Below are 23,945 nucleotides of genomic sequence, written 5' to 3'. Positions count from 1 at the left end.
CTTAAAGGGCTCGTACTTTGACCTGGCTCTGCTGTGTTACGTCATATCCTATTACATGGAGACCATTAACTCCAGCGTCAACTTCCTGGTCTACTACAAGATGAGCTCCAAGTTCCAGAAAACTCTCAGAGATTTGTTCGATAGACAAGCCAAAGTCAGAACAAAACTACCGTAATGTTAGACCAATTTGTCAATTACACAGTTGTTTGATACAGAAACCAAACACATAACTAAATTACCATTATGTTTAACCAAGTTATAGATTACATCAAACATGTGTTTGATACACAAGTCAAAGACATATTACCATAATGTTAGACCAATCTATCGATTGCATCACACAATTGTTTGGTAAAGAAACAAAAGACATAACTAAACAACCATAGTGTTTGACCAAGCTATAGATTACATTAGACAATTGTTTGGTACACAAACCAAAGACACAACTAAATGACCATAATGTTAGACCAAACTGTCAATTACATCAGACATTTGTTCGATAGCCAAGCCAAAGACAGAAGAAAACTACTATAATAATAGACTAAGCTATATATTACATTAGACATTTGTTCGATAAACAAACCAAAAGAATAACTAAACATCAGTGGTGTTAGACTCAAATTAAATCAGACAGGACTAATAATAAAATATAGAACTAAACTACCATGTTAACACAATTCGTACAACACACCAGATAGAACTGATACCAAAACTAAACTATTAAGACGTAAGTCCATGTTTACAATCAACTGATTTTACCGGACCACTTAATTACTCTTAAATGGCAGCGTGTGAATGTACAGAAAAAACTAATTTTTAGTTATTTTACCTCAGCATAATTCAAGCCTTAGTTGTATTACTACGTAATTAGCAAATAATTATTTTATAATAACACTTTTTAAATTTTAATTGGCAATAAATCTATTTATTTTTTTTATCTTAATCGGTTGTTGGTTAGACATATTTTGCAAAAATATTAATAATCTTTTTTTTTACATTGCACAGCAGTAACAACACTGTCTGTTTTGTTTTTGACAGACATAATATGACGAACATATGTTTAAACGTGGCCTTTAATTACCAGTAAAACATGTTTTGATCTACTGGCTACATCAATACAGAACAACGTAGACGATACAAGCATTATTTACAGCAAAAGAGAGTTAAAAGAGAGGAGATGCAGATGTATTGTGACATGTAACGTTTATCACCAATTGTCAAACTCATGAAATTTTGGCTTTTTGTAAACATCATAACCTAATTGTATCAAAACTGCATACTGATCGAAAATTAAAAGTAGTGTAATTTTTTTTTGATTAGAGTGATTAAACTTAATTAGTCCCACTATCTTCGTTCAAGTTCTCGTGCTGCCACAGCTGTTATATGTACTCTGATCTCACTCTCTCTTGGTTGAACTTCCCCTTATAACCTAGCTATATGTACTCCAATTTCAATCTCTGTTCGTTGAAGTCCCCGTTGTAACCTAGCTATATGTACTCCAATCTCACTCTCTGTTCGTTGAAGTCCCCGTTGTAACCAAGCCGCAACAGAGGACAAAATGTCGATTGTCTATCCTGGCCGCGAATCTCCAACCAACTGAAGAAAAAAATTGTTCGAAATATTTTCAACAATATTCTAAAATGGCCTAAAACGAAGGAAAATGATTAATTTAAAATGTATAGGTCGACTAATGTATTTAATTACTTTTCGAACAATCTATCCATTTTACCACTTGCCTGTCGCCTTTTTGGACATGCAAGCAGTTGGTCTAGTCTTTACTAGTTAGCCACTACACTTTTAAACAACTTCATCATTTAGCCACTCCACCACTTGCCCATTGCAACACTTCCCTACTGCTGGCCACTACACCACTTGGCCTCTATACCACTTGGCCACTCCACCACTTGGCCACTGTACTTAAGTTTTCCCACCAATACAACACCAAACCTAATTAAAAGCCCCCCCCCAACCCTTAACACTCAACACCACTATACCAGATCTCAACCTAAACAACTCCACCCCTCAACAGCACCCCCCACCCCAACGCCATCGATCTCAACTCACATGACAATCTCCGCCCCTCAACACCACCCCACCCCCTCCCCACACCATCGATCTCAACTCACATGACAATCTCCGCCCCTCACCCTTCAACACCACCCCCACCCCCACCCCAACACCATCGATCACAACTCACATGACAATCTCCGCCCCTCAACACCACCCCACCCCCTCCCCACACCATCGATCTCAACTCACATGACAATCTCCGCCCCTCACCCTTCAACACCACCCCCACCCCCACCCCAACACCATCGATCACAAATCACATGACAATCTCCGCCCCTCAACACCACCCCACCCCCTCCCCACACCATCGATCTCAACTCACATGACAATCTCCGCCCCTCACCCTTCAACACCACCCCCACCCCAACACCATCGATCACAACTCACATGACAATCTCCGCCCCTCAACACCACCCCACCCCCTCCCCACACATAGATCTCAACTCACATGACAATCTCCGCCCCTCAACACCACCCCACCCCCTCCCCACACCATCGATCTCAACTCACATGACAATCTCCGCCCCTCACCCCTCAACACCACCCCCACCCCCTCCCCACCCCATCGATCTCAACTCACATGACAATCTCCGCCCCTCAACACCACCCCACCCCCTCCCCACACCATCGATCTCAACTCACATGACAATCTCCGCCCCTCACCCTTCAACACCACCCCCACCCCCACCCCAACACCATCGATCACAACTCACATGACAATCTCCGCCCCTCAACACCACCCCACCCCCTCCCCACACATAGATCTGAACTCAAATGACAATCTCCGCCCCTCACCCCTCAACACCACCCCCACCCCCTCCCCACCCCATCGATCTCAACTCACATGACAATATCCGCCCCTCAACACCACCCCACCCCCTCCCCACACCATCGATCTCAACTCACATGACAATCTCCGCCCCTCAACACCACCCCCACCCTCTCCCCACGCCATCGATCTCAACTCACATGACAATCTCCGCCCCTCAACACCACCCCCACCCCCTCCCCACACCATCGATCTCAACTCACATGACAATCTCCGCCCCTCAACACCACCCCCACCCCCTCCCCACACATAGATCTCAACTCACAGGACAATCTCCGCCCCTCAACACCACCCCACCCCCTCCCCACACCATCGATCTCAACTCACATGACAATCTCCGCCCCTCAACACCACCCCACCCCCTCCCCACACATAGATCTGAACTCACATGACAATCTCCGCCCCTCAACACCACCCCACCCCCTCCCCACACCATCGATCTCAACTCAAATGACAATCTCCGCCCCTCACCCCTCAACACCACCCCCACCCCCTCCCCACCCCATCGATCTCAACTCACATGACAATCTCCGCCCCTCAACACCACCCCACCCCCTCCCCACACCATCGATCTCAACTCACATGACAATCTCCGCCCCTCAACACCACCCCCACCCTCTCCCCACGCCATCGATCTCAACTCACATGACAATCTCCGCCCCTCAACACCACCCCCACCCCCTCCCCACACCATCGATCTCAACTCACATGACAATCTCCGCCCCTCAACACCACCCCCACCCCCTCCCCACACATAGATCTCAACTCACAGGACAATCTCCGCCCCTCAACACCACCCCACCCCCTCCCCACACCATCGATCTCAACTCACATGATAATCTCCGCCCCTCAACACCACCCCACCCCCTCCCCCACACCATCGATCTCAACTCACATGACAATCTCCGCCCCTCACCCCTCAACACCACCCCACCCCCTCCCCACACCATCGATCTCAACTCACATGACAATCTCCGCCCCTCAACACCACCCCCACCCCCACCCCAACACCATCGATCACAACTCACATGACAATCTCCGCCCCTCAACACCACCCCACCCCCTCCCCACACCATCGATCTCAACTCATATGACAATCTCCGCCCCTCACCCTTCAACACCACCCCCACCCCCACCCCAACACCATCGATCACAACTCACATGACAATCTCCGCCCCTCAACACCACCCCACCCCCTCCCCACACATAGATCTCAACTCACATGACAATCTCCGCCCCTCAACACCACCCCACCCCCTCCCCACACCATCGATCTCAACTCACATGACAATCTCCGCCCCTCACCCCTCAACACCACCCCCACCCCCTCCCCACCCCATCGATCTGAACTCACATGACAATCTCCGCCCCTCAACACCAGCCCCCACCCCCTCGCCACCCCATCGATCTCAACTCACATGACAATCTCCGCCCCTCAACACCACCCCCACCCCCTCCCCACACATAGATCTCAACTCACATGACAATCTCCGCCCCTCAACACCACCCCACCCCCTCCCCACACCATCGATCTCAACTCACATGACAATCTCCGCGTACTTGATAGCCCCATCCTGATTGATGTCACAGTCTATAAACGCCTTGTGTAGCTCCACCCGTGAGATTTTTTGGTCCTTGTTGTAGTCAATGGCGGCGAAATCCACCGACGCTCGAGTTATCTGCTCCAAGTTCCGACCAAACGCGTTGGACCGGAAATTTACGAAGTCTTTTAGGTTTAAATAGTTGGGGCGGACGGTCGGAGCAAGGTGCGACTGTTGAAGAAAGAGAAATGTTTTAAAGATACACGTTGTGTGGGACGTAAAAGACTGTTTATACATCCGAACCAAGCTAGCCCTATACATTGTCACAAAATCATAACAATCTCTATAAATTTAAATCATTATGTGTGGTACTTAAACAATGGGGGACGGAGTGGTCTAGCGGTAGAAAGCTAGCCTGCTAACCCATAAGTCTCGAGTTTGAATCTGGGTTCAAGACAGTAGACCGTCCCTGAGTCCACCCAGCTCTGATGGGCAACTAACTCACGTTAGGGAAAGTAAAGGCGGCAGGGCATAGTGCTGACCACATTATCTCTTCATATGCAGAGGTCACAGAAACAAGTGAACTCTACTTCACTTGCCCTATAGACCGTAACACATTCTCTTGTCACACATCGTCACGAAAATCAGAACGTCCATCACCTAAACCCTTAAAACGTGACGTTCTTCGTGCATTGATGATGATGGCACTTTAAGAAACACGGTTGTTACAAAAGTCGGCGCAATAATCCTAATCCAGTTTCTTTTCTACCATTATAAAAATGATAAAAAATTGTAAAAAAACTGTAAAATATGTTTCTTCTTCTTCTGGGTTTTTAATTGAGTTAACGGTGGATGATTTAAACAACAAGTCCAACTTCGTGTATGAACTGGACTGTGGTCTCCAGATCTGCAGGTGCCCCATATAGTTTTTTCTTGAGAGGGGTGTATATGGCCAGTGTTTGGATCGTGCCTGGTTGTATATTAAGAAACAGTCCTGAAGGACGTGCTCTGTATTCTCCTGGAGCATGCCACAAGGGCAAGTTTTACCAGGCCAAAGTTTTAGTTTTTTTTTTATACATGTGCTGTTTCAGTCTGTTATAGTTGTTCTAAGTATGAAGATTATGTGTTGTTGAAAATATGTTTAATTTTGCAGTTTTCGTCGTAATATCTGGCAATTTGGATATTTGAAACACAAAAATCGAAGGGATTAAAAACAACAACCGTTGTTTGCTAACGCAAAAATCGAAGGGATAAAAGCAAATTCATCTAAAACTTCAAATGTCATGTTTGTGATTGAAATCCTGTCAAGGCTCACAGACGAAACTCGACTAAAACTTAAAACTAATTTAAGCTGTAACCATTTTTATTTTTAATGCAATAAAAAGCGTAAAGGGAGTAACTAAAAATGTATTTTCTGTAACTCATCATTTGAGAAAAAATAACAGATTCTGACTTTTCAATCTTTGATTACGATATGTTTTAGTCATGCATCCTTACCAGTGTTTCTTCCAGACTTTTTTCTCCGGGGGGGCACTTGAAATTTTCGGGGGGGCGGTAAACTTTCTTCGGGGGGGCGGACACTGTTAAAAGTATATATTTTCTATATAAATTATATAAATTTCATTTCGTTCGGGGGGGCGGTAAAAATTTTTCGGGGGGGCGAAGCCCCCCCGAAGAGATGCCTGGAAGAAACTCTGATCCTTACAGTGTAATTTAAACTATCTTGTAAGGAACAGAGTTTCTTTCTGCCTTCTCTCTAGTTGAGCGGGGGGAAGAGGAGTCTAGCACATCAATCGACCCGTTTATAGAAAATCAATAGAAAAAAATATAATTTTATAAGAAAATATATACTTTAAACCGTGTTCACCCTACCCCTTGGCAGTACTATAATATCCGCCCCTCGTTCTTTCCACTACCCCCTCCCCCTTTCTAGGTAAAAAAAATGTCCCACAAAAAAACACATCTAGACAATAGCGTAGCTAGGGTTTTTAAACCCTTATACAAAAATTATGTGTGGGTTCCTTAGGGTACAAATGAGTTACAAGTTGTCAGAGAAAAAAAAGCTACTAATTAAGTGATTATTTTAATCAAATAAAACAATGAGGAAAAAAAGGCCCCTTATGTTCTGGAGCCCTTAGCTGTAAAGATGTAACCACTGACCATGTAAAGATGTAACCACTGACCATGTAAAGATGTAACCACTGACCATGTAAAGATGTAACCACTGACCATGTAAAGATGTAACCACTGACCATGTAAAGATGTAACCACTGACCATGTAAAGATGTAACCACTGACTATGTAAAGATGTAACCACTGACCATGTAAAGATGTAACCACTGACCATGTAAAGATGTAACCACTGACCATGTAAAGATGTAACCACTGACCATGTAAAGATGTAACCACTGACCATGTAAAGATGTAACCACTGACCATGTAAAGCTGTAACCACTGACCATGTAAAGATGTAACCACTGACCATGTAAAGATGTAACCACTGACCATGTAAAGGTGTAACCACTGACCATGTAAAGATGTAACCACTGACCATGTAAAGATGTAACCACTGACCATGTAAAGATGTAACCACTGACCATGTAAAGATGTAACCACTGACCATGTAAAGATGTAACCACTGACCATGTAAAGATGTAACCACTGACCATGTAAAGATGTAACCACTGACCATGTAAAGATGTAACCACTGACCATGTAAAGATGTAACCACTGACTAAAGATGTAACCACTGACTAAAGGTGTAACCACTGACCATGTAAAGATGTAACCACTGACCATGTAAAGATGTAACCACTGACCATGTAAAGATGTAACCACTGACCATGTAAAGATGTAACCACTGACCATGTAAAGATGTAACCACTGACCATGTAAAGATGTAACCACTGACCATGTAAAGATGTAACCACTGACCATGTAAAGATGTAACCACTGACCATGTAAAGGTGTAACCACTGACCATGTAAAGATGTAACCACTGACCATGTAAAGATGTAACCACTGACCATGTAAAGATGTAACCACTGACCATGTAAAGATGTAACCACTGACCATGTAAAGATGTAACCACTGACCATGTAAAGATGTAACCACTGACCATGTAAAGATGTAACCACTGACTAAAGATGTAACCACTGACTAAAGGTGTAACCACTGACCATGTAAAGATGTAACCACTGACCATGTAAAGATGTAACCACTGACCATGTAAAGATGTAACCACTGACCATGTAAAGATGTAACCACTGACCATGTAAAGATGTAACCACTGACCATGTAAAGCTGTAACCACTGACCATGTAAAGATGTAACCACTGACCATGTAAAGATGTAACCACTGACCATGTAAAGGTGTAACCACTGACCATGTAAAGATGTAACCACTGACCATGTAAAGATGTAACCACTGACCATGTAAAGATGTAACCACTGACCATGTAAAGATGTAACCACTGACCATGTAAAGATGTAACCACTGACCATGTAAAGGTGTAACCACTGACCATGTAAAGATGTAACCACTGACCATGTAAAGATGTAACCACTGACCATGTAAAGATGTAACCACTGACTAAAGATGTAACCACTGACTAAAGGTGTAACCACTGACCATGTAAAGATGTAACCACTGACCATGTAAAGATGTAACCACTGACCATGTAAAGATGTAACCACTGACCATGTAAAGATGTAACCACTGACCATGTAAAGATGTAACCACTGACCATGTAAAGATGTAACCACTGACCATGTAAAGATGTAACCACTGACCATGTAAAGATGTAACCACTGACCATGTAAAGATGTAACCACTGACCATGTAAAGATGTAACCACTGACCATGTAAAGATGTAACCACTGACCATGTAAAGATGTAACCACTGACCATGTAAAGATGTAACCACTGACCATGTAAAGATGTAACCACTGACCATGTAAAGATGTAACCACTGACTAAAGATGTAACCACTGACTAAAGGTGTAACCACTGACCATGTAAAGATGTAACCACTGACCATGTAAAGATGTAACCACTGACCATGTAAAGATGTAACCACTGACCATGTAAAGATGTAACCACTGACCATGTAAAGATGTAACCACTGACCATGTAAAGATGTAACCACTGACCATGTAAAGATGTAACCACTGACCATGTAAATGTGTAACCACTGACTAAAGGTGTAACCACTGACCATGTAAAGATGTAACCACTGACCATGTAAAGCTGTAACCACTGACCATGTAAAGCTGTAACCACTGACCATGTAAAGATGTAACCACTGACTATGTAAAGCTTGCGATAGACCTCGTCATACACCACCTTCTCGTCCTTGTTCATGTCAAACATGTGACGGATGTTCTTGGCGCTAAGGACGATGGGATCTTTGGTCCAGTTCGACCGCACCTCTACAGACTGACCAATCAACACTAGCATGGCTATTCTTAGCCCACGTAGCATGCTGCAGACGGCAGGGATTATTTCAGCCAACGATACTGGAAATACGCGAAGTGTTTAGATCCTCTCACATCCTGTTTAGAACACAAACACACACACATACACACACACAAATATATATATATATATATATATATATATATATATATATATATATATATATATATATATATATATATATATATCGTAAAAAATAAACACAATGCTTATTATATCTTTAATATATTTATTTTGGCGACATAACGTTGAGGACTTAACGTATTTCGTCTACACTCTGATGGTGTGTTTCACGCAAAATGGGTGGATGAAACTACCCACATAAGATGGTGTGTCTAACTACTCACGTAAGATGTGTGTTTAACTACTTACGTAAGATGGGTGTGTCTAACTACTTACGTAAGATGTGTGTCTAACTACTTACGTAAGATGGATGTCGTGTGTCTAACTACTCACGTAAGATAGATGTCGTGTGTCTAACTACTCACGTAAGATGGATGTCGTGTGTCTAACTACTCACGTAAGATGTGTGTCGTGTGTCTAACTACTCACGTAAGATGGGTGTGTCTAACTACTCACGTAAGATGGGCGTGTCTAACTACTCACGTAAGATGTGTGTCTAACTACTCACGTAACATGGGCGTGTCTAACTACTCACGTAAGATGGGCGTGTCTAACTACTCACGTAAGATGTGTGTCTAACTACTCACGTAACATGGGCGTGTCTAACTACTCACGTAAGATGTGTGTCGTGTGTCCAACTACTCACGTAAGATGTGTGTCTAACTACTCACGTAAGATGGGCGTGTCTAACTACTCACGTAAGATGGGCGTGTCTAACTACTCACGTAAGATGTGTGTCTAACTACTCACGTAAGATGGGTGTCGTGTGTCTAACTACTCACATAAGATGGTGTGTCTAACTACTCACGTAAGATGTGTGTCGTGTGTCTAACTACTCACGTAAGATGGGCGTGTCTAACTACTCACGTAAGATGGGTGTGTCTAACTACTCACGTAAGATGTGTGTCGTGTGTCTAACTACTCACGTAAGATGTGTGTCTAACTACTCACGTAAGATGGGCGTGTCTAACTACTCACGTAAGATGTGTGTCTAACTACTCACGTAACATGGGCGCGTCTAACTACTCACGTAAGATGTCGTGTGTCTAACTACTCACGTAAGATGTGTGTCGTGTGTCCAACTACTCACGTAAGATGTGTGTCTAACTACTCACGTAAGATGGGTGTCGTGTGTCTAACTACTCACGTATGATGGGTGTGGTGTGTCTAACTACTCACGTAAGATGTGTGTCGTGTGTCTAACTACTCACATAAGATGGTGTGTCTAACTACTCACGTAAGATGTGTGTCGTGTGTCTAACTACTCACGTAAGATGGGCGTGTCTAACTACTCACGTAAGATGGGTGTGTCTAACTACTCACGTAAGATGTGTGTCTAACTACTCACGTAAGATGGGCGTGTCTAACTACTCACGTAAGATGTTTTTCTAACTACTCATGTAAGATGTGTGTCTAACTACTCACGTAAGATGTGTGTCTAACTACTCACGTAAGATGTGTGTCTAACTACTCACGTAAGATGGGCGTGTCTAACTACTCACGTAAGATGTGTGTCTAACTACTCACGTAAGATGTGTGTCTAACTACTCACGTAAGATGTGTGTCTAACTACTCACGTAAGATGTGTGTCTAACTACTCACGTAAGATGGGTGTGTCTAACTACTCACGTAAGATGTGTGTCTAACTACTCACGTAAGATGTGTGTCTAACTACTCACGTAAGATGTGTGTCTAACTACTCACGTAAGATGTGTGTCTAACTACTCACGTAAGATGGGTGTGTCTAACTACTCACGTAAGATGTGTGTCTAACTACTCACGTAAGATGTGTGTCTAACTACTCACGTAAGATGTGTGTCTAACTACTCACGTAAGATGGGTGTGTCTAACTACTCACGTAAGATGTGTCTAACTACTCACGTAAGATGTGTGTCTAACTACTCACGTAAGATGTGTGTCTAACTACTCACGTAAGATGGGCGTGGTGTGTCATTACTCACAAAAATGGGCTTGTCTCACTACTCACGTAAGATGTGTGTCTAACTACTCACGTAAGATGTGTGTCTAACTACTCACGTAAGATGTGTGTCTAACTACTCACGTAAGATGGGTGTGTCTAACTACTCACGTAAGATGTGTGTCTAACTACTCACGTAAGATGTGTGTCTAACTACTCACGTAAGATGTGTGTCTAACTACTCACGTAAGATGGGTGTGTCTAACTACTCACGTAAGATGTGTCTAACTACTCACGTTAGATGTGTGTCTAACTACTCACGTAAGATGTGTGTCTAACTACTCACGTAAGATGGGCGTGGTGTGTCATTACTCACAAAAATGGGCTTGTCTCACTACTCACGTTTATACTCCCGTAGAACAGCTTTAGTACTGACATTTCTCGTGCATAAAATGCACATTTTTGGTTCAAGTATGCAATGACAAAAATCGAAGTGTGAACTAGATAAGAGGATTTGGTAATTGAATTATTTTCTTTAATTCACTGCACTATCGTATCGATTTTTACTGCGGCTTATAATATGTTGGATGTTGCTGTTGTTCATCTTGGTAGACTAAATGGAGTTGGTGACAGATTTCATTGATCTTGTAATTCAGTTAGATTCATTTATTGTTTAAAATTATGTTGGAATATGCATACGCTCAGAATAACATGCTAATACAATTTAATACCTAAATCATATAAGTATGTATCTAGTTTCATAAGATATATTTTAGAATTTACGTTGTAATATGTATCATCACAGATATTTTAGCAGATTATCAATTACTGAGGTCTCTCGTCAACAAGTTGGAGGCAACGCTGTATCAAATTAGGTTTAGTAACATCATTGTATCACGATAGTTTTGATAGCGACGTGGGCATATTGGTTTAATAACATCCTTGTATCATGATAGTTTTGATTATTGGTTTGATAACATCCTTGTATCATGATAGTTTTGATTATTGGTTTAATAGCATCCTTGTATCATGACAGTTTTTACATCCACGCTGTCATATTGGTTTGACAACATCCTTGTATCATGATAGTTTTGATAGTAACGCTATCATTATTAGTTTAATACCATCATATTTGTTGAAGAATCTATTGTATTATTGCAATTATTGCCCCAAAGCAGTAACAAAATAGCTCAGTTAACATTGTAGTTTTGTTATAGTTTGTTTTGTAGGATAAAGAGCAAAAAATATCAGATAAATGAATGACAGTCTTTATTGCAATTTAACAAGCAGCGTATAAAATCTAGAATCTAGATCGTTCGGGACTTATAAAATAATTTAAACATTTTTTATTAGAGGGAGGCAAACCAGTTTTTTCAACAATTCTGATTAATACAGAGTTATCTATCCCTACCTGAATAAATATTCTGCTGTTTTTCGATTAAATAAAAGGGGTCTCGAGTTCGAACCCTCGGGCAGATGAGGCTCATTAACTGGGGACAGCCACTCTTCTAGGAGAGACAACTCCTAAAAAATTACTAAATAAATTTACTAATGCATTTTTCTGAAAATTCAGCTAAACAAGAAAATAATATTATATTATATGGTACGGCTTTAAATTTATTCTTCTAGATAGCTTTCTAAAAAAAAAAGAATAGTCTGCTGATTAAAAAAAATTCCTGGTCATCATCATGACAGATGACATGAAGGCCAAGCTTTATGAACTACCAACCTGTATAGGACAAAAATGTTTTATAGGATGAAAAAAAATGTAATCTTATTATCAACACTTTTCATCTCTATAATGCAAAGGTCCTTGTTTAAAATGTTAGCACTCCAACACAATGTAAAGAATTGACTGAGAACCAGCCCTTCGACTATATTGATTGGTAAATCTGATAGTTTTTACTGTATAACTGCTGAAGAGAACTTGAGATCATTAATCACCACAACTCAGAACCAGAAATATTTTGTAGTTATTAATAGCCGATATACATGTAACAATATGTTATTTGTAACATTATTTGCATTTTCAAAATATTTTTTACTGTAAACTTAACTGTGAAGTTGGGCGTACATTTATGAACTTTAATGTTTAAGTTAAAGGTTAGGTACTACCTATATCCTAAAGTCATGTGATGTAGGCTTATAATGTAACTAAGCACTTTTGCTTGTGAATCAGAATTTTTTTTCCTTTTTTTAAAGTAGTTACAATGGAATTCCGCAGAGGGTGATTTCTTTAGTATGATATATAAATTATTGCAAGGATTAATTTGATATGGTGATAATGATTACAAGTAAGAGAGTGTTTATTGATTTTATGATTTAAGTAAAATAGAACAAAACTTATATTTCAAACCATATTGATAGTCTAATAAGATCCCTAAACTATTAGCCATTGATGCTACTATAATTTTCATGAAGGCATTTAATAGGTTAGTCTATGTATATAGTCACTATACTTTTTTTATAGGCCTACTATCATAATATACAAGCCACTATTATAAATTATAGGCCTAATTCAGGGGTAGGCAACCTTTTGGGACGGAAGAGTCAAAATTTACAATTTACCAAATATCCCAAGAGCAACTAACATTTTTATTTCAATATTATGATATTTGATTAGGATTATATATGTACATATATATATATATATACATATATATATATATATATATATATATATATATATATATATATATATATATATATATATATATATATATATATATATAAAATGAAATAGTATTTATTCAAATAAAAAACATACACACACGTTTCGCAGAAAAAGCATTAAAGTATTTAATCTAGCTCTGCTAGAATAATAAAATCAGTAATCAAAGTACATAACTTTAATCATTGAAATCTATTTACAACAGTTTCGCCGTGCATGCCTTTTGAAAGTTTGTTTAAACCTAACTGATAACTTGTTTCAGTTACAAGCACGCCTCTAGATTTTTATAAGTTAGTTGGATTCTATACCTTGTACTATATTCATGCAAGAAAACGGTTGCTCGCATGATTATGTTGACCTGAAGATCATCAGCACTCCATACGCCAACTTCTTCACCTTACTATAGCATCTTGCAAGCAGTGTTTCTTCCAGACTTTTTTCTCTGGGGGGGGGGGGTCAACGTTTTTCGGGGGGGGGGGGCGGACACTATGTATGTTTATTATATAAAATCCATCTCGTTAGGGGGGGGGGGGGGGGGGCGGTAGACTTTCTTCAGCGGGGGGAGGGGGGGGGGGCAGATGCCTGGAAGTAACTCTGCTTGCAAGACTGTTCCATGCATCGCATAGTAGGGCCTCAACTCGCAGCATTTCTTTTAGAGCTGTCCAGTTGTACAGTGAAACGTACATGTTTTACTCGTACTCCAAATCATCTAGCTTACCCTTGAGATCTGTGAACTTAATACTTCACAAATGTTTGATTTTCAAATCTAACAATTTAATTTGAAGCGAGCCAGCATCAATTCCAAATAGTTCAAAGTTAATCTCATTTGTTTTTGTGTTGAGAGAATCTACTATGACTATGAACGTCAAAGTACTTGCATTTCTTTTGAATTGTTCAAATATCTCAGTGAACCCATCCTTCATTTTGTTTATAATATTGCTGAAGTGATTCATGTTAATAGTAGCGATGGTTTTATAATGATATTTTTTTCAGATTTTTCGAAATAAAGAAATTTACTGCTCTCCGGGTCTTTAACAAAATTAAGTAATTCTTTAAGCAAGGCATAGGCTGGGTTTTCCTTTCCATGCAGTTTTAGATTTAGCTCGTTTAGTTTCTTTGTGATCTCCACCATGAATGTGAATGTTGCAATTTGGGATAGACAAGTTAAAAGGAAGTACATTGAAATATGGTGTAACTAAATATTCTAATAGAATAGCGAGTGTTTATTGTTTATGTTTATTATTTTATCGTTCATTACCGAGTGTTGCAGAGCAATATTTTTATGAGTTTTGAAAATAAAATAAAACAATTATTAGGCTAATATTTGTGCATGGAGCTGAAGAGCCGCAACTCGACATCAAAAGAGCTGCATGCTGCGAGGTTGGCGACCCCTAGCCTAACCTAACATAATAACATTAGATCTAAGACCTCAAATTCTAACTAAATAAATAGTTGAAATAGGTAACCTAGACTCTATATTGTTACTATCTGACTATTAGGTGATAAATTCATTCTGAACAGCTATAGGGTAGGCATATAGCCTATATCAGTATATCTAATCTTGATGGAAATTGAAGCCTTTCCCTACAATCATACTACATAATATATTATATAATCTAGATTACACTAGATTATGACTAGATCTAGAGGATTCTAGGTCGATCTAGCTAGGGCCAAGATCTTCTTCTTACTACTACTAGATCTAGAGGTCTAGTTCTAGTTCTAGATCTAGATCTAGATTCCCTCATGGCTCATTAAGTAAGTAGTCTACTAACTAGTAGTAGATAGTAGATATAACATTCTCTTTTTAAGTATTTTTTTATAACACACTCTGATTTCAAAATAATTAAAATACTACCAATCTACCAAGTAGATTAGATCTAGATCTACTTGCCACATTTATATTCTTAAAAACTAGACTTAGTTTTCTCTATTTTAACACTGCTACCATCTAGATATTTCCTGTGCTCTACTTTGTTGGACTGTGTATTGTCGCCATCTTGATATCTTGAAATGAAAAGTGATATTCGGGGATTCCCGATTTGACAATGTTATCGAGTTCACTAAAAATAGAGGGATCGATATATTTCTTGATAGTAGCCTGACATGGGGTCATGGAACTCAAAATTACTGTTCTCTCTTGTTATGTTACAGCTGTATGCGACAATGCATTATTTATAAATAGCCGAATTAGTGGTCCCTTAGCACCTTTCAAATAGGCTATAGAATCTAGATCTAGATCTAAATCTAAAGAAAAAAAAGATTTTCTAATATAGATCTATTTAATAGGCCTGCACTTATTTAATTGATTATTGATTTAAGCGCTGGTCGCTCATGAAATTTCAGAAAGAAAATATAAAATTAATCATCACAAATTTAACTATTACTCGTTACATATTACATAGAGTAAATAAAATGTGTTGAAGGCATATTTATATTTAGAGATCTGTCTACTCATCCCGAACATTTTATAATATTAACTATTCTTTACAGTGGTATACATAGTAGTGCTTTATTATGTTTAAAAATCAATATTTTGTTTTTAAGTATATAAACAAAAGTTTTGTTTTAATAAATGTTTTCCAAAAATATTTTACCAAAAGGTTTCTAACATTTTTGTTTATTAAACATAATTCACCTCGTCGCATCTACCAGCTGACGTCACTCACACATCACATCTAACTGACGTCACTCACACATCACATATGTCATCTAACATAACACCTGACATAAGTGTTAGCCAACATGATTCAAATTTATATAGTAAATATATACTTTTAACAGTCTCCGCCCCCACCCCCCCAGGAAGAAAGTCTACCGCCCCCTAGAAAATTTCAAGTGCCCCCCCCCCCCCACCCCCGGAGAAAACAGTCTCGAAGAAACACTGGTCACATATACCACCCTATGGCTCTGAGAGATCACACATATTTATCAACATAATATTACAAAATCATTAAACCACCACATCGCATGTACTACGTGTGCACTAAAATTTGCAAGTTATACTAATGCAAAACACAAGATTGACTCATTTTAATGTATTGTTACATCCGTATTATCTAGAAGATCAATGATCAATCTATCGTCTAATGACAAGATGTGATTGATTTCTTAATTTTATTTGTGTCGCTCCAATATATTTCTCATTCAAAATGTGTTGCGGGTTTTGCTTTCCACTATAGTGCCTAGGTCACATAGACAGCTGAACCCTACTACACCTGCCATAAGTACCGCCATATTTGACAGGGTAACTTTAATCGGAAAATAAATGATCTAAATAGTCATTGCGGTTTTTACCTGTAGCTATACCCCACTGTGAGAGCTAGGGGTAATGTCAGGGTTATAATTTAGGTCAAGATTTTAATTAAGGTCAGGTTTATAATTAAGGTCGGGGTTCAGTAGGCCCAGAGGCGTAGCGACCCTTCCCGGCGCCCGGGGACAAACTTTTCGATGTGCACCCCCCCCCCCTCTCAAGATATCGATTTGCACCCCCCCCCCCCCCCTTCAAACTTTCGATTTCCACCCCCCTTAACCTTTCAATTTATTTTTCCAACCCATTTTGGCGCCCCCTAAGGTCGGCGCCCGGGGACATATGTCCCCCCGCTCCGCCCCACCCCCCCTTGCTACTCTACTGAGTAGGCCTATTGCGACAGGGATACGATTATGAATTATTCTGAATGTGTTGTGTATATTCTACATTATCCAAATTTCTCACCATTTTATAGCATGCAGCTTCTCTTTATTTGTATTATAATTATTCCCAAGCTAACTAACGTGGGGAAGGGGGTACGTACCATGGTGATATGGCAGTCTGGGAATGATCGGGTATGACTGACATTGGTCATTGTCCTAGAGCATTGATAACAAACAGTACAACAGACGACGCTAGATAAACAGTCACAAACAGTCCAACAGACGACGCTAGATAAACAGTCACAAACAGACCAACAGACGACGCTAGATAAACAGTCACAAACAGACGACGCTAGATAAACAGTCACAAACAGTACAACAGACGACGCTAGATAAACAGTCACAAACAGACCAACAGACGACGCTAGATAAACAGTCACAAACAGTACAACAGACGACGCTAGATAAACAGTCACAAACAGTACAACAGACGACGCTAGATAAACAGTCACAAACAGTACAACAGACGACGCTAGATAAACAGTCACAAACAGACCAACAGACGACGCTAGATAAACAGTCACAAACAGTACAACAGACGACGCTAGATAAACAGTCACAAACAGTACAACAGACGACGCTAGATAAACAGTCACAAACAGACCAACAGACGACGCTAGATAAACAGTCACAAACAATACAACAGACGACGCTAGATAAACAGTCACAAACAGTACAACAGACGACGCTAGATAAACAATCACAAACAGTACAACAGACGACGCTAGATAAACAGTCACAAACAAACCAACAAATGTAAGAGAACTTGCGGTTATTATTTGATAAAATAATGAATAAATTCAACATTATAAAAGACTTGACGACTTATTCCACTTTGCTCCTTATGGAACATAGGGCCTCCACCATTTCCTTCCATTTCATCCGATCCCCGGCTATTAATTTCGCCATCTCCCAAGACATCCCTGTTGGCTACAGTTCTCCGAAAAAAATCCGCCGCAAGGTTTGTCTTGGGCGCCTTCTCTACAAAACATTATAAATGGGCATATACAAATTATAATATATAATTCAAAATATACAAATCACATAAAAAGATATATATTTACTGTGTTTTTATTTGATAATTGAATTAAAAAGTTAGAGTACCAAGTAAAGACAATAACTATTTTGCATAGCTGTTTATTATCTGATTAAGGAAGATAGCTGTCTTTACAATGGCATAGCAATGTCGTGGAGTTTTTCTTGGCTTAATAGATAACTATGAAATTTTCTAGAAGTCGAGCCCTAACATTAACTCGACAGTCGTATCTTAAACGCTGTTTGTATTACACTCTTATCATTCCGCACCGGCCTACAGTTTGTGTAGACCACATCCATGCAAAGGTACGAGCTAGTAAGTGTATCATTCCGCCCGTCAATATAATGTATAGACAGATGGATACTGTTACCGTGGAGAAAGCAGATGTAGTAAAACTTTGATCGATAAATGTTCCTCTTTTGTTAACTATCATTAGAGTGAGTATCAGTTCGGCTGTACATGTAACATATATGGCACCATTTTATACCTACCGCAACTTGGGAAGAAATGTTTTAAACTGTTTATATTTTAATTATATAGTATTTTGATTTATGACAGAAAAAAATTTCAAAATGTCCACATGAGTGTATGTATTTTAAGTTTAAATCATTGTTTGCATTAATGGTAGCCAAACAATTTCACAAGTGATCTTATTAGGTTCAAGAAAATTATACTCAATACAAAAAGGCACTGTTTGGAAGCAGCAGAGCGTGACAGGCGTGGCATCAACTTGAGGTAGATGTCGACACGTCGACATTGAAGACAACTGACCAGATATTTCTGTAAGCTCCAGTCATCCAGATCAATCTCCGCGTTGTTGTCAATTAGTTTTCTCACGACCTCATCGTGTCCATAAAGAGCAGCCAGATGAAAAGCTGTAGAGCCTCGCTCTTGCTTCAGGTTTAAATCAGCTCCTGCTTCAATTAGAGCGCCAATGTTGTCCACGTTCCCAAACACCGCAGCAAAGTGTAATGCCGTAGTCTGGTCATTAGAAACCATGTTGACGTCAGCGCCATGCTGGATGAGTAATTTCAAAATGTCAACATTGTGTTTTTGAGCTGCATGCATCAGAGGCGTGGTCCCGAAATCATCAACAGTGTTAACATCAAGATCAGCATGAAGCAGATACTTTACTGCATCCAAATGTCCCGCTGATGACGCAAAGAATAACGCGTTCTTTCCTTGTATTGATTCCTGTCTGATGTCTGCCCCACCGCTGACTAGAACCTCCATGTTTGTGACGTCACCACGAGATGCGGCATACGTGAACGCTGAGACGCTGCGGTCATCTTTCACGTCAACATCTGCGCCACGAGCCAACAGCAACTGCATCACCTCCGTACTTCCGGTTCTAGCCGCCTCCATCAGGGCGGTGCGACCTTGAGAGTCCGTCTGGTTGACGTCTGCCCCATCGTCCAACAAGGTTCTGACCAGCTCCACGTTATCGGCAGCAGCAGCCAGCAGCAAGGCGCTAGGCGCGGGTTCCAGACCTGCTTGCACTGCAGCCATACCAGCCAAAGGTAAATGGTGACAACGTCGATTCAATCGATATAAGCTGTCTAGTTAGTGTTACTGTTAAGATTTAGAATAGAATTCGTCACAGTATGAACTAGAGAAATCCCGTGTATTAGACGGTATACAACACATTCTACATCCCCTTATACAACACAATTCATAGTTATATTACTGTAAATACAATAATGTCAGCAAATTCTATAATCTCTGGTCATCCTATCAAGACATTTACATAGATGTATGGGAAAAAGGTGTTTTAATTTTCAACTTGTGTGAATGGTGAGTGGTGTTCGTGGTTTTAAGGGTGCATGTTGTACAAGCTTGTGAGACTCACCACGAAGGAAACCGTAAGTTGAGCTTGAAATAGAACTGCGTGAAAGGGAGACAACGAATCGTATCACACTGATAAGTGGCTACACATACTAGCGCAAGGAACAAGATAGCTTACAAGTGAAGCAACTTAAGTTTATTAGAACTAGCTGATACAATCAACTAAAAAAAAATACGCTTTGTTTACTCCAACCTCGGATCAAACCAGTCTGATTATAAGTCTACAAACACAGTGGTGGAGTTGTATTTCTCTTTTTTTTTTATCATGTAGTGGGGAACCCTATTTGAAATATAATGAAACGAGCCGACCCGTGGCGTATTATACGCCGCTATTTAGTTGTTTTATTTTCTACTTTTCAGTAATTCATAATTTGTGAATTCAACAGTACCAATGCTGCCACTGAAAACATTTGCTTTCAAACACTACCCCCCCCCTTCCCCCAACACCTACCCTATACCCCCCCACCACCACCCCCCCCCCCCCCCGTGAAGGCAGCCTCCTCTTAATTACCTCCTACAAATTTAAAATCGGTTCAAACTAAATTATCTGCCCCTAATGGCCGTCACTAAACCCGACTCTACGAATGTAAATATTTAGAGTGAACCATCGCTCACCAGACCATGTGGGGGGTGGGGGTGGTAGTGATAGAGAGGAAGAGAGGGGACTGTAAGGGGCGCGCTTGCAGCTTGTTTTCTAACGGCTCCCAAAAGAAAATTATATATATAGATAATGACATTCTTAAGAGTGAAAGATAATCTGGTGCCAACACAGTTATATGTGAACGTGTCGTATTTTGATTTTCATTCCATACAGCTTAGAGATGCAGAATCGAACCAAACATTGGATACATTACCAAATATAATCGCTACATAATCTAATATACACTACCAAGTATAATAGCTACATACTATAATATACTAGCTAAAATAAACCGAATAATGGCAATACTACCACATATATAGGCTAAATACACCATATATATATATATATATATATATATATATATATATATACATATATATATATATATATATATATATATATATATATATATATATATATATATATATATATATATATATTAACAGGACACTAATAACACAAAATAAATTCTAGATTCTAGTAACACAAAAACACATATAATTATTAGAACTAGAACTAGATCTAGGTCTAGTTATCAGTTATCTAGGTCTAGTCTACACTTGACTTTATATTTGAAAATACACACCGGACATAGATCTAGTAATTCACATAAGTTAGATATATTTTTATAAACATACAAACAAAGTCATTGGTTAAAAGGAAACCACTTAAACAATCAATACAAACATATTCGCCAAACAAAAACACACATTTATACAAACTTTGACGATCCATAATATTCACATCCTCAACACTTACTCCAAATATAAGGACCTCTCCATCTTTCACCAAGCAGCACCGAGTGCCATCTCTGTGGTGCTCACACACTCTGGTGCGCACACACTCTGGTGCGCACACACTCTGGTGCGCACGCCATCCTTGTTAAACAGGAATTATCCACCAGGATGACCTGAGACATATTTTTGCTTTCAGGTTACATTTGAAGTCTACACTGATAACATGGTTTGTTCTGTACAAGTCATTAGCCTCCATTGGATTGGCCAGATTGTAATGGTAGATAGGGGCTGGAATGGCTACTTAGTAGCACCGGAGTTTCTTCTTGACGTTTCTTTGGGGTAGGGGTGGGGCGCGATCAACCCCACCCCCCCACATCGAACGAAATATAATTTATATAAAAAATATATACTTTTACAAGTGTCCTTCCCCCGGAAATTTTAGTCCGCCCCTCCCTAAGAAAAAAAACTAGAAGAAACACTGAGTAGTACCGACTTTTCGGTTACACACACAAACACACACACATATATACATATATACATATATATATATATATATATATATGTATATATATATATATATATATATATATATATATATATATATATATATATATATATATATATATATATATATATATATATATATCGTATGTAACGTGATTTTATACATTTCATAAAACCAGTTACTTAGAAAATCGATCATGCCTTAACGTTGCTCTAATTACCTACACATTGTCTAGAAATTAATTGTATAATCAATCGGAACTGTAATTTACTTTGTGTAACGACTTCATTAACTTGACTCCCCACGCTGTCGACCTATCAAGTTTAATTAAATATAATTAGGGTTTCAATGTCTTACTTAGCATTTAAAGTGGCGATAATTACTCTAAAATTACATTGCAAAGATGAAAATTATTCATCATTATTTAAAATTTTTTTTACAATTATCCAAATATTTGAAGAAGTATTTCTACTTTCTCGAAATCAGAACGAATTGTTCCACAAATATAATAAGCTACTTAAAACAGATAACGAGTATAAAATACTAATGGAATAACCTTGGAAGCGAATTTTATATTTACTGACCGATTACTAGCTAGTTTAAAAAAAAGGCATTATTTAAAACTAAGACCTATTTCTGTGTAAACGAACATGGCTATAGCCAACGTTACGTCTACTGCAGTAGGTGGCTTGACACAGTCTAGTGTCGTTGGTGTCCTGCCACCATTGGTGTTAGATGTCTTCATGGCTATCAACACCATCTGTTTTGAGACGGTGTCTCTAGCTGGTATCTGTGCTAACCTGGTCAACATCATGGTGTTCACCAAACAAGGGTTCAAGGACACGGTCAACATTACGCTAACAGCTTTAGCGGTCAGCGACATCGGGTCACTGGTCACGCTTCAGCTGTTTTTCATCTTCATTAACCCCTGGTTTCTTAAACTGGACGTAACCTTCATCCCTCTTGACGTGGTGACTATGGTCTCATTCTACCCCCATAACTACTTCATACGTGTGTGTGGGTTTATCACAGCTTTCGCCGCATTTGAGCGATGTTTATGTGTGGTAACGCCTTTAAAAGTTAAACAAATTATCACCAAAAACGTCGTCATCACTTTCAACATCAGCGTTTTCATCGTGACGTTTTTCAACATCTTCCACGTCTACTACATCTGTTACTTCGACTGGAAGTTATCAGCGAACGTAAACAAAACCTTGTTGACTTTGTCCTTCAGGAACAACAGAGAAGCAGTGTTCAGCGTGTCCTACTTCATCACCGATCTCTTCGTGCCTTACTTCACGTTCGCCGTCATCATCCTCAGCACTGCCGTCATCGCCGTGAAACTCCACATCCGCGCATGCTGGCGTGGCGACAACATCACCACTCAACTCAACTCCAACATCACCACCAAAGACAAGAAACTCATCCTCATGCTAACGACCGTGTCTGTCATATTCATCGTCTGCCTGATTCCCCAGTCTGCTATTCTGACCGCGGTCAGTTTGGTCAGGGGGTTAAGTTTGAAGGGCGCCTACTTTGACCTGGCTTTGCTCTGTTACGTCATATCCTATTACACGGAGACCATTAACTCCAGTGTCAACTTCCTGTTCTACTACAAGATGAGTTCCAAGTTCCAGAAAACTCTCAGAGATTTGTTCGATAGACAAGCCAAAGTCAAAACAAAACTACCGTACTGTTAGACCAATCTGTCGATTAAATCACACAATTTTTCGATAGACAAACCAAAGACAGAATTACATGACCATAATGTTAGACCAAACTGTCAATTACATCAGACATTTGTTCGATAGCCAAGCCAAAGACAGAAGAAAACTACTATAATAATAGACCAAGCTA

At 39.7% G+C, this 23,945-nt stretch overlaps 3 protein-coding genes across 5 annotated transcripts in view; 2 read left to right on the top strand and 1 right to left on the bottom strand.

Moving 5' to 3' along the window:
- Positions 1–175, top strand: part of LOC131953472 (putative G-protein coupled receptor frpr-1) — a 951-nt gene extending 776 nt beyond the window's left edge. The window contains exon 1 of the mRNA XM_059316657.1: positions 1–175. This exon is cut by the window's left edge and continues 776 nt beyond it. Coding sequence (XP_059172640.1) covers positions 1–175 — 175 coding nt within the window.
- An 18,359-nt stretch (positions 176–18,534) lies between these two features.
- LOC131953475 (ankyrin repeat domain-containing protein 50-like) lies at positions 18,535–21,629 on the bottom strand. 3 transcript variants are annotated; one of them, XM_059316662.1, is made up of 2 exons: positions 21,606–21,629; positions 18,535–19,930 (listed from the first exon to the last, which is right to left on the bottom strand). In XM_059316662.1, the coding sequence occupies exon 2, from the start codon at positions 19,865–19,867 to the stop codon at positions 18,977–18,979; it is 891 nt and encodes a 296-aa protein (XP_059172645.1). In that variant the 5' UTR covers positions 19,868–19,930; positions 21,606–21,629; the 3' UTR covers positions 18,535–18,976. The 3 variants fall into 3 exon arrangements, with proteins under 3 accessions (XP_059172645.1, XP_059172644.1, XP_059172646.1); XM_059316661.1 differs by lacking the exon at positions 21,606–21,629 and adding an exon at positions 21,557–21,601; XM_059316663.1 differs by lacking the exon at positions 21,606–21,629 and adding an exon at positions 21,569–21,599.
- A 1,109-nt stretch (positions 21,630–22,738) lies between these two features.
- On the top strand, positions 22,739–23,788 carry LOC131953470 (putative G-protein coupled receptor frpr-1). Its single transcript, XM_059316656.1, has one exon. The coding sequence runs from the start codon at positions 22,739–22,741 to the stop codon at positions 23,786–23,788; it is 1,050 nt and encodes a 349-aa protein (XP_059172639.1).
- Positions 23,789–23,945: the final 157 nt, after the last annotated feature.

This window comes from Physella acuta, unplaced genomic scaffold, assembly GCF_028476545.2.
Source record: "Physella acuta isolate Inbredline_101_S28 unplaced genomic scaffold, ASM2847654v3 ptg000924l, whole genome shotgun sequence".
In the NCBI taxonomy this organism is placed as follows: domain Eukaryota; kingdom Metazoa; phylum Mollusca; class Gastropoda; family Physidae; genus Physella; species Physella acuta.
The sequence above is the reverse complement of the archived record's forward strand: the minus strand, read 5'-3'. Positions and strand labels throughout refer to the sequence as shown.

Coding starts and splice junctions, on each gene's coding strand:
- LOC131953475 (XM_059316662.1), bottom strand. CDS start 19,867: ATGGCTGCAGTGCAAGCAGGTCTGGAACCCGCGCCTAGCGCCTTGCTG.
- LOC131953470 (XM_059316656.1), top strand. CDS start 22,739: ATGGCTATAGCCAACGTTACGTCTACTGCAGTAGGTGGCTTGACACAG.